The 12,053-nt window shown below is 36.8% G+C and overlaps 2 protein-coding genes across 6 annotated transcripts; one reads left to right on the top strand and one right to left on the bottom strand.

Moving 5' to 3' along the window:
- Positions 1–569: 569 nt before the first annotated feature.
- On the bottom strand, positions 570–5,419 carry LOC122997944 (putative deoxyribonuclease TATDN3). Of its 2 annotated transcripts, none has more exons than XM_044374352.1 (10): positions 5,161–5,419; positions 5,041–5,073; positions 4,886–4,959; positions 3,871–3,955; positions 2,911–2,973; positions 2,695–2,804; positions 2,407–2,462; positions 1,903–2,015; positions 1,581–1,658; positions 570–1,306 (listed from the first exon to the last, which is right to left on the bottom strand). In XM_044374352.1, exons 1-10 carry the CDS (start codon positions 5,410–5,412, stop codon positions 1,163–1,165), a joined length of 1,008 nt encoding a protein of 335 aa, XP_044230287.1. In that variant the 5' UTR covers positions 5,413–5,419; the 3' UTR covers positions 570–1,162. The 2 variants fall into 2 exon arrangements, with proteins under 2 accessions (XP_044230287.1, XP_044230286.1); XM_044374351.1 differs by having other exon boundaries at positions 1,581–1,661.
- A 98-nt stretch (positions 5,420–5,517) lies between these two features.
- On the top strand, positions 5,518–11,897 carry fuca2 (alpha-L-fucosidase 2). 4 transcript variants are annotated; one of them, XM_044374336.1, is made up of 7 exons: positions 5,518–5,755; positions 6,982–7,169; positions 7,301–7,640; positions 7,727–7,937; positions 9,299–9,489; positions 9,859–9,967; positions 11,210–11,897. In XM_044374336.1, exons 1-7 carry the CDS (start codon positions 5,565–5,567, stop codon positions 11,345–11,347), a joined length of 1,368 nt encoding a protein of 455 aa, XP_044230271.1. In that variant the 5' UTR covers positions 5,518–5,564; the 3' UTR covers positions 11,348–11,897. The 4 variants fall into 4 exon arrangements, with proteins under 4 accessions (XP_044230271.1, XP_044230274.1, XP_044230273.1 ...); XM_044374339.1 differs by lacking the exon at positions 5,518–5,755 and adding an exon at positions 5,800–5,907; XM_044374338.1 differs by lacking the exon at positions 5,518–5,755 and adding an exon at positions 6,434–6,525.
- Positions 11,898–12,053: the final 156 nt, after the last annotated feature.

Consider the following 12,053-nt stretch of genomic DNA (forward strand, 5'->3'; position numbering starts at 1 on the left):
GGGAGCATGTGTTCACTATCTTTACCCCTTGTAAGGTTGGAAAAGCTTCAGAGACACTATTTAAATGTTCATGTGGTAATAAAACTTTCTACTGACACAATGACACAATGTTGTAACAGCTTCTAAAGGCAGGGGAACCACTAAAACATTTAAATAAATGCTTTAATCTAACTCTAGAAGTCAAAAGTCGGAGCTTATGAGGAGCACTTGAAAGCAGCAATACCTCATACAACTGTGAAGTGACACTGATCCCAGGGCCATTAAAGTTTGGCCACTGCAGCTGATGTTAAGTGAGTGATGAATCACCTTTTAATTCTGGATAAAGAGCAACATCATTGAAATAAATAAATAAATAGAAGTGACTCACTTGTGATGCTGCTGCTGCTCTGCTGAGAACAGCTGCTGGTGGACGTGAAGATGAAAACATTTGATGAATGTTTCAATGAGTTACAGTATGTGTGACCATGACTGATGTCAGTAAGCTGCTGCATCTGTTATGTGACAAGGTGTTTATGAAATGTTGGATGTTTCAGATGCATCATGATCATGAAAAAAATACAAACTGTGTGTTAAATGATCTCATCTTCCTTTATTTAAGAATATAATGAATGGAGATGAATACAGTAAACAGCTCTCAGCAGTCAAGTACAATTATACTGTTTTTTTTAAATATATTTTTAATTTATTTACATGTCAGTTCATCTTGGTTCAATAAGACACATTTAAGTCCCCCTCCACTTAAGAATGTGTTTTTCTTCTTGTTCCTACAGTTGGATGTCTGAGTTTCTCTGAGCTCACCTTAAATCTGAGCTGAACATGTGTACTGTACCTACAGGCGTGATTCGTGACATCACTAGTTTGGTAGCCAATTGTGGTCCAGTATGCAACAAGTGTGATGTGGAAACTTGACTTTTCAATGAAGTAGGAGACCTCCATTGTCGAGAAGTTTTTGAAAAGAGGAATAATTGCATATTTATAGCTTTTTTTGTGGGGAAAAAAAACATGTCAGACACACATTTTTCAAAAAGAGAGTATTTTATATGCCATAAACAGTCTGGAAGGGAACTTTAAGTTAATCTATAAGATCACCATGGTAACAGAAAGTCGTGGGCATTTTCTTAAAGATAATTCTTGATCGATGAAGTCAACGTTTTAGGGTGCGTCAGGGTCGGATGGCTGCCTTCAACTTCGGGAAGAGTCTGAGAGCGTTCTGTGTCGTCACCTCCATCACCTTCTCCAGAGACACTCCTTTGATCTTACTGATGTACTCAGCAGAGACGCTGATGTTTTTTGGCTCATTTCTCACCTGCATTTCAGGACACAGAACAAGAGGGATATGAGATGAGTGGGTAAATAAAACTATAAGTATGTTAAAGATACTAGTTTTTAGGATGTGTGGGAAAGTACAATACAGAGAGTGAAATTTACAGATCACAAAAAGGTCACAACATTAAATACTGCTTCAAGGAAGAAAAAAAAGACAAGGTTTTGTAACCGTGAACTGTTTTAATTACTTACAAATATCCTGCGTTTAAATTACAGCACTTTTATTTTAATCTGAGGGGAAAAAACAACTTTACCTGCTTTTCTGGACCAAGAGCAGGAGCATCAGTTTCCAGACAGATGTTTTCTAATGGCAACTGTTTCACGAGTTTCTGCTTCTTGGTGGTAAATACACAAATAAACCATCATCAATCATTAACATTTAATGTGGTAATGCCAGCCAATGAGAACAGAGTCAACATGTCAGTGCTCTTTCACCACAAAGATATTCAAACTATTTGCAACTATGCCAGTAAAATCAAGTTTTTTCTTGTTTTTATGTGTAAGAATATCACAAATTCAAACATGTGGAGGTTGTGATACAGTTTAAATTTCAAACAATCAGGTGATCTGCTCTACCTGTTCACTCCGTATTATGGACGGAGGGATAGAAAAGAAATATCCAGCCTTCACTCCCTCCATGGCAACAGAGGGTTTCCCATCAAAAGCATGAAGCAGGGCTTTCTCGACACCTAGTGACATTTCAAAGGGACTGCAGTTCACTTCTCTAATATCCAAGTACAATCTCAGAACACTAGCATTTATAAGCAGTATATAAACATTAAATAAATCATTTATAACTCATTATAATGTAGATGTATGCAGATATAGGTACATTTATTAGGTGTTTATTAATGGACAGTACGATATTTGTCAAGAATTATAACTTCTATGAAGATATATTTGATATTATTACACAGAAGATGAGTTAGAGTTGTTGACATTAATAAACACTTATATCTGCTAACATTATAGTGTGTTATAAACCATTAATTAAATGTTTCTATGCTGCTTTTAGATTCTAAATACTTTAAGTAAATTTTACTAACAATTTATGTAAAGAATGTAAACTAAGCTGTATACCTTGTTCCTTCAGGAGGTGGATGGTGGGTCTTCCTGCTGACCGTGAATGAACATTTCTAAAATACATACACACAAAAATATTAAATGAAAGTCTGTTAGCCGAGGCTTCATGTTTGTGATTAAAAACATTGTAAAAACATTGCAAATATGGAGATTCACTTGGAAACACAATCATGCTTTATACATGTCAACATATGTATATATTTTCTACTTAATGTAAGTGGATTTCTTTAATTCATTTATTACCATCTGAGTTCATGTAATCTACAGCAGTACTGTATGACTCACAGAGGGAGATCCAGCTCCTTGGCTATCTGTGACTGACGAATGAGAACCTGCCTTTGACTGTCTTTATCGTTCTCATTGTTCACATATCTGGGTGTAAAATCCAAGCCGACCTGTACGGACAGATGGGAAGGACAAGGAATTAACTGGAATTACACTGAAACGCAAAAGAAAACGATGATTTTTAATCAAATCACATAAGAAATATTGAATTTTTACCTCCCCAATAGCCACGAGGTGATCTTTGTATTTCTCTATGATAGGTAGAGCAGCATCTAGATCCTACACACAAGACAGAAAAAACATCCTTTATTCCTCTGCCTTAACATAACGACAGCAGAAACCATTACTGTTATTTTTGTAAGGCCAAATAACAACAACAACAACAAAATGTTTTTTCTTGGTTACTTTTAGAGACCATACAGATATATGTGGTTTTATTTGGCCAAGTTTCTAAATATCTGTCTATTCAACACAGTGGAGGTGAGTACAATTGTGTTTATAGTGCTCATAGCAATGAAAAATTACATTAAAAATAATCAGCATTGACATGTTTTTTCTAGAAACAATGTCTCTGTTATTCTGGATAATCCACTTTACTAGTAACAGTTTTTATTGACACTACTTTAGTCCCCACACAGGTGTGTGTTTTGTGGATCATCCAGAGTAATGAGCACATTGTTTCTGGAAAGCAATGTTGCTACAAACACAATTCTGCTCAAGTGAAGTCATTTTAGTTTTATTTTACATAGCCCAAAATCACACATTTACCCCAAAATCCTTTACAGTCTGTTTAACAATTGACACCTTCCATCCTTAGTTTTCTAATTCAGAAAGTAAAACTCCTCAGAAATCTCAGGAAAAGCAACAGAACAGGATGGTTAGACGTCCAGTTGATGGCGTATATATTGAGAGAAGCAGAATGATGGTATATATGGTAAATAAAATGCAAACATACATGAACAATATGGATCAGAAAAGACAGGTGCAGCCAAGCACTGACCTGGACCACCTCCATTTTATTGGGGTTGTGACAGAAATTTCAGAGCCAGATATCTAAAAACCTACAATAATAACAAAAACTACCTGCACAGCTATATTCCACTACAAGTAAGTTAGAAAGTATGTGTTTTGTTATTTGGGTGAACCGAACCTTTAAATAAATTGGTGCATCCTTACCTGGAGAGTAGCACCTCTCTGTTGGTCTGGGGAAACTTCTTGAACAGGGTGTACTCCTAAACAGGGGAAAATAAAACCTGGGAACCTAATAAAAACACATATAGAACACAGTAAATTTTAATTATTTCATAATATAGTTTGTTACAGTGGTGGAAGAAGTATTCAGATCCTTTACTTCAGTAAAAGTACCAGTACAGCAATGTAAAAATACTCCATTACAAGTAAAAGTCCTGAATGAAAACAACTACATAAGTATTAGCAGCTTAATGTAGTTAAAGTATTGCAGTAAAAGTAGTGGTTTGGTCCCTCTGACTGATATATTATTATATATGACATCAGCATATTATTAATACTGAGGCATCAGTGTGTAAGCAGCATGTTACTGTTGTAGCTGCTGCAGGTGGAGCTAGTTTGAACCACTTTATATACAGTTAGCAGGTTTAGTCCAGTGGTTCCCAACCTTGGGGTCGGACCCCTCCAAAGAGTCACCAGATAAATCTGAGGGGTCATGAGATGATTAATGGGAGAGAAAACAGGAAAAAACAAAGTTCTGAAAAACAAATCTGTTTTCAGTTTTTAGACTTTTTTCTCTAATCTTTGATTTTTGGTGAAATATTGGATCATTTGAAATGAAATGAAACCATGTGAGAAGTTTAGAGGGAAAAATCACTATTTGGTGGAGCTGTTAACAACTCATAGACATCTGAAATGTGACCCTGACTACACACTGCTTTTTTTAAGATGTCAAAAGCCAAAAAGGTTGGAAACCACTGGTTTCATCTTTAACAATGTGTTGTATTTTAAAAGCTTGTTATATTATCCATTGTGTCAAATCTTCATTTGAAAAGTAATAGTGGAGTAGAAAGTACAGTATTTCCCTCTGAAATGTAGTGAAGTGGAAGTATAAAGTAGCATCAAATGGAAATACTCAAGTAAGGTACAAGTACCTCGAAATTTAACTTAAGTACAGTAAATGTATTTAGTTACTCTGCACCACTGCTTTGTTTATAGTTACCTCTGTGACAATTCAATGATCTTGTCAAATTCTCCAGCATGCTCGGCCACAGCTAATAGTGCCAACAATCCAGCCTGGGAATAAAAGCAAATTAATTAATCACACACAATATAAAAACTATTCTGGATAAATGTTTCTGAGCTGAGACGGCTCACCTTCTTTGAATTCTCAATCACCTCTTCAATGTCCTGACAATGAAAAGAGGAAAAAGTAACACGTCAGACGTTTATAAGAGATAAAACACTTCATTAGTATTCTTAAAAGTTCATTCATACCTTGTCAAAATCTCCCGCAGAGATATGACAGTGACAGTCAACGTAGCCTTGCATGTGTGACACAAAAACAACACATGAACCAGTTCCTGAAAGAGAGGCGAACTGCGCATGCGTACACGTCGGAGCGCGAGATGTAGAACGCAGCGTAGCCCGGGTGAGCGGCGTTCTCTTCAATCTGATTGGTCGAACCTCCTCGGTGAAACAACGGACGATAAAAACAAACATCCCCAGTGCTCCAAGAGGAGTACACATAGTAGTTGAAGATGTTTTATCAGCGTTACCTTCCGTAAAATTCCTCTTCCTTGTTCTATGTTTTTAACTTTCGCTTTATCATCATCATCATGTGACACCCAGCCCGTCTTTCGGATCATTTTGCAACACTGGGTGGATGATTTCCGCTTGAAATGGGAGCTTTAACGGTCGTTTCTTTGCTTTTGTCGATGCTGTTGATCAGCACCGGCAGAGCACAATACGAACCGACGTGGGAATCGATCGACTCCAGACCGCTGCCGGAGTGGTTCGATCAGGCCAAGTTCGGTATCTTCATACACTGGGGGGTCTTCTCCGTCCCGAGCTTCGGCAGCGAGTGGTTCTGGTGAGATTTGAGCCCAATTTATAACAAAAAAAATCAACAAAATATCTATGACACAATTTTACAAACGAGTCCTGGGAAAGTTCGGAGTTTGAGCAAGATAAGCCCTGCTGCTGGTATCCATGGCAACCATAGGCAGGCAATAAATGAATCAGGTGATCCATAGATTTATAGTGAATATTAATTAATTACCTTGATTCTATGATCAAGTCACAAATAGTCTGTGTTAGGTGACCATTTAGAGAAACAGCAAAAAAAAAAAAAAAAAAAAAGCAGAAAAAAACAGAAAAATAAGAATCAGAATCATCTTTATTGGCTAAGTATGTTTACACATACAAAGATTTGACTTAACGTACTTACATAGAATAACAACACGACAATCTTCAGAAATATACACAAGGACTGATTATATACAGGTGAAATGAATACAATAGAGGATACAAATAGTGCAAAGGAGTGAAGAGTGCAAGGAGTGCTGACATTAATTTAATTAAATGGTAAAAAAAAAAAAAAAAGGGTTGAGAAAACAATCTCATCACAAGGTCAGTTTAGTAGCTCAAGTCATCAAGTCATGTGATCAGTATCAGAGTTGCCCAGCTGTCAAGGATTAGTAGATGCTCATATTTCCTCTCCTTCTTAGCACCTTACTGCTACGTCTTGTCCATGTGGGGTTCAAATCTGATTATCCGCTGATGAAGATCATGTGATATGATCAAAAGCTCAGATCAGAACAGCTAGTACAGCTAGTTTGTTTTCTCAGATACTTTTCAAAGGTCATGAATGAACTTTAAACCCCAGATGAGAGGTCCTTAATGTGCGTCAGGAAAAAAAATCTATCACTTGATAACAACAGGGCAAAGTCACATCATATCATAGAACATCATATCATATGATAGAAAGCTCCAGAACAGCTACTAAATGGACTTTATGGTGTGATTTTCCCAATGTCAAGACTGAACTTTGAACATCCGATAAAGTGGCTTTATTTTTGTTTAATCACAGCAATTTGTCATCATGATCTTGACTTTAAGTAGACACGCTGGAGGGATTATTGTATATTTACCAAAATCTAAAGCTCAACTTTCTCTTTGACTTTTATCAACATTTTTAACTTATTAACTAAAACACTAATGAATGTAAACTGGAATTCTTGTTTGACATACAGTGAATATACATTTACTTGTCCTGCCTTCATCTTATTGTCTTCCTGCATGTATTTTCTGTTCTAGGTGGTACTGGCAGAAGCAAAAACTAAAGCCGTATGTCGACTTCATGCAGAAGAATTATCCTCCAGGCTTCAAGTATCAAGACTTTGCACCGCAGTTTACCGCTGAGTTCTTTGATGCCAAAGAGTGGACCGACATCTTTGCCTCATCAGGAGCAAAGTACATCGTCCTGACTACGAAACACCATGAAGGTACAGTACAAATAAAGTACAGTATTTACAGTAAGATTCGGTGCTAAAAACTGACATAATTACACATATTTTGAGTGTTTCTACCATCCTGAAACCTTTCAGCCTCTCAGAATCTGTATTCTGTCTCTCAGGTTTCACACTATGGGGCTCAAAAAGCTCCTGGAACTGGAACGCAGTGGATGTTGGACCCAAGAGAGATCTGGTGGATGAAGTGGCGACTGCCCTCCGCGCTAACAGCGACCTGCGTTTAGGATTGTATCACTCCCTGTTCGAGTGGTTTAATCCGCTCTTTGAACAGGACGCTGCCAACCTCTTCTCTACCAACTACTTTCCTACCAGTAAAACTCTGCCTGAGCTTTACGAGCTCATCGTCAAGTACAGACCGGACGTGCTGTGGTCTGACGGGGATGGAGATGCGCCTGACAAGTACTGGAACAGCACTGGTTTCTTAGCCTGGCTCTATAACGACAGGTAATGGATTATATTTATGTTTCTGCTACATTAGATGCATCATTTTATCAGTCAGAGTGATATCCACTTGTTTTTTTCTTTCACAGTCCAGTACGAGACACAGTGGTGACAAACGATCGGTGGGGTTACGGCTCCATCTGCACCCATGGTGGATACTACACCTGCGCTGATCGCTACCAGCCAGGACACCTGCTCAAACACAAGTGGGAAAACTGCATGACCATCGACACAAAGTCCTGGGGATACAGACGCAACGCTCCTCTCAGTGACTACCTCACCATCGAGCAGCTTGTAGCGGTGAGAGTTTAAAATCTCATTAACCTGTCAACTGTTTAATCTGGTAATGTATCTGTTAACCGATCCAACTAAAACAGGATCATTAGGTGTGATTAAATGGCTTATATAGACAGAAAACTATAAGAATGATCTAGTCTTTGTTTTATTTAAAAGATTTTGCTCACTGTGACTTTACAACCACATTTCTTCCAGTAAAACCAGTCAAATCCCATCAATAATAATCTTGTGTAAATATTTTTACCATCTAGGGTCTAGTGTAGGGTTGTTTGGTCTATAAAATGGTAAAAAATGTTGATCACCTTCTCCCAAAGTCCAAGATGACGTCCTCAAAAGTCTTCTTTTGTCCTGAGCAACAGTCCACAACCTAAAAATATTCAGTTTACTGTCATATAGGACTAAAGAAACCAGAAAATACTTACATTTCAGAAGCTGTAATCAGAGAATTTTGACAGTTTCTCTTAAAAAAAAAAAGACTCAAAACAATTAATTGATTATCGAGATAGTTGGTGATTAATTTTCTGATGATTGACTAATTGTTTAATTGACTAATCGTTGCAACTCAAGTCTAGTGTGTTAAAAAATGAAAGTCAGTAATTTCCATACAACAAAGGTGCAACATATGTCTTAACTCTTACCATTGATATGTTAGTTGTAGTGTTTCTGAAACACTGAGACCACGTTTCCCATAATCTCTCTTACTATTTGTTTGAGCATAAACATGTAAAAACTACTTTTCCCACTGAAATTGTACTCATGTCTCTGTCTGTTTTTGCAACAATCTCTGAAATGAGGCTATAACTCAGTATTACTTTCATTCTCAGTTAATCTGCATTTTATTTTCTCCATTAAAAGATGAATCATTTGGTTTATGAAATGTCAGAAAATGGTGGAAAATAACCATAAAAATTTCCCAGAGCTCAAGTTAACTGTCCGAAGCTCAAAGATATTTTGTTTACTATCATGAAAGAAGAAGAAAACCAGCAAATATTTACATTTTAGAAGCAGGAACAAATTAATTTGTGACATTTCTGCTTAAACAATTAATCAGTTATCAAAATTGTTGGCCTTCGACTTCTCATTTCAGCTCTACTCTGCAAGTTTGAGCCTTATTTGCTCTGAAAGAACAATCTGCTTCAGCTGTAAAATAACCTTTGTGCAGTGAATCATTACAGTGCATTTCAATAAATATCGCTCTAAAGTTACAGCACGGTATAGACTAGAGGATGATAGATGCTCCCAGTCTTCACTGCAATGGTTTTTTGTTTGTTTACAGTAATCATGCTAATGTGTCAAAATGAACGCAGTAATGATGTATTGACGTTCAACAACTGCACATCCTCTTTATCTCTGATGTGTTTCAGACGTTGGTGGAGACGGTGTCATGTGGGGGAAACCTGCTGATGAACATCGGTCCCACGCACGACGGAAGGATCGCTCCGATCTTTGAGGAGCGTCTGAGGCAGGTGGGTCAGTGGCTGAAGGTCAACGGCGAGGCCATCTACAACACCACCGCATGGCGGGCTCAGAATGACAGCGTCACTCCCCACGTCTGGTGTGTTTGTGTATTATATTTAGTTTATAGTGACTAACACTTTGGATGCATTGTGTCGAAATAATTGCACTAGTTTCCATAAGCAGCTTGTATCTTTGTTTTGTAAGAAAATATAGAGTATACATTATATATATATATATATTTTACTCCAAATACTCTCTCATAGATTAGATTTTTTATGTTTAGTGATAACTCAGGGATTTCATTGGTTGTTTTTTCACAATTTATTTTGCCAAAATGTTGCTTTATTATGTATTTTAACAAAAGATATTGTTAATTATTTTTTTATGCTTCTTTTATGAGCCTATATCTCAGTGTATAATTTCAGTGTATAATTGAAAATTCCTAAATGGGTCTCATCTTCGACAGGTACACTTCCAAACCACAGGAAAACCACGTCTTTGCCATTTTACTTGAGTGGCCCAATAATGGATCTGTGATTCTGAGAGAACCTGTGGTTACACAAGGACAGACTCAGGTAAGATGATCAATAAAAGCTTCTTACAGATATATCAGTAATGTTTAAGGGTGTTAAGATGTTTAAGAGTTTATTACATAATTTGTCCACCAGAGAGCACTGACACATTTATTTTTCACCTATAACCTCCCTTGTGTTAATGTAAAAAAATGCTATCAGTTGATATATAATTTGACAACTCTTCAATATCAGTATCTGTATCTCAGTAACACATCACTTCACTTAATACATGATGTTTACTGGAGGCTTTTCCATAAAGAACTTATCACTTCCTGCATGTTTGCATCTACTTTCAATATGTTGTTTAGATTGAAACAACCTCAGTATTGGCAGAACCCTGTCCAATTAACTATAAAGGTGTCACTTACTGGTAAGCAGTAAATATTAGGGTTTGATTTAAGTCCCTAATAGCATATATTGTTTGTGGATATATTCAAAATTATATTGCAGTTTTCTCAACATGTACCACATGTTTTAGGACAGTAAAACTCTAAACTTAACCATGATAATTACATTCTTTCTGCTGAGTTAGCAGCTGCCAAGTGCTGAGTAACTCAGTATACATGTATGCTGGTGGAGAAGCTTCAGGTCTTCATGGCACCTGTTTAATTAAGGAATTAAAATAGCACATAAAGCTGCAAATAACAATTATTTTCATTATCGATTCATCTAGCATTTATTTTCTCATTATTTAATTAATAGTTTAGTCCATGAAATGTCAGAATATTGTGAAACCTGCTTATCAGAGTTTCCCAGAGTCCACTGTGACGTCCACAAATATCTTCTATTGTCAGACCAACAGTCTAAAATCCCCAAAATATTGAGATTACTATGATATAAAACAAAGAAACAGCTGCAAATCCTCACACTGAAGAGGCTGTAACCAAAAAGTAATTGTTTAAAAATGATTTAAATATTTAATTGATTTTTGACAATCAACAAATCAAGTAATTTACCAATTGTTTCAGACCTAAAAGCATAAAACCTTCTTGCTGGTTTTACAGACTGTTTTAATGTAGCTGCAGTCAGAGAGGAACCTCCATCACATCTGCAGAGAATGAAATGACTGGACGTTATTTAATTAAAGGCTCAATATATTGAAAAACTGGTCCAACACTGCTCAAATTTCCAATAACACTCCATCTTAGCAAATGAAGTTGACTCATTTCTTGAGTGGTTCTCCCTCTGTGTCAACATGTCAACCCTGTTTGTGCTTTTCTTCTTAAAAAAAAAAAAAAAAAGGTGGTGCTTCTTGGTCTCGGGTCTCTGCAGTGGGAGCCTGTAAAGCCCAGCGGGCTGCGGGTTCTCCTGCCCCAGCTGCCCTTCAGCCAGATGCCTTGCCAGTGGGCCTGGACGCTGAGGCTGACAGGTGCCACTTAGAGGGAAACCAGATCAGTTGAAGAGGAACAGACGGAGCTGCGGACATTACAAAGCGAACCAGTTATATATGTTTGAATCACTGAACACAATCCATGAATTAAATCTGAGTTATGTCTCCTGAAATGAAATTTTGAGGATAGGAAAAAAAAGACTATGTGCATTGTACTGTATGTAAATGACCCTCATACTGTGTGTATTTTACTTTAAAGAGGATGGTCTTTTTAAAATACTCGTACAGGGAATGAAGAATAATCACATTTTTTGTATTGGATAACTTTTATGATTAAGGTCTTGTGTTCTTGCATTTTTAGGTACAGAAAAGGTTGAGAGAGCCTTCTGTAGCTGTATTTGCATTCACCTACAGTGACAAACGTGACCTCAGATGTGAAAACGTTATGAAATATGTTTCAACATATGACTGTTTTCCTGCACTATGTATTTTTTTTAAAGCCTTCAACTTTTATGTGATTTTTATGCCGGCTGCACTGAATAATGTGGTTCAAGTTTTATATGTGAAGGAATGTTTCAATAAAATCAATGAATGAATGAAGCCTTCAAGCATTAATTGTTTTTTATTATCTAATATTCACATGTTTAAGAAGAGAATAACTGCTGGAATTAATTGTACCCTAAAATAAATGTTGTTTATTTTAGGGTACAATTTTTTGATTGATTCGGGTTGACTTTTGCCCTCCTGATCAGTTGT

The sequence above is a fragment of the Thunnus albacares genome, chromosome 15, assembly GCF_914725855.1.
Source record: "Thunnus albacares chromosome 15, fThuAlb1.1, whole genome shotgun sequence".
Taxonomy (NCBI): Eukaryota; Metazoa; Chordata; class Actinopteri; order Scombriformes; family Scombridae; genus Thunnus; species Thunnus albacares.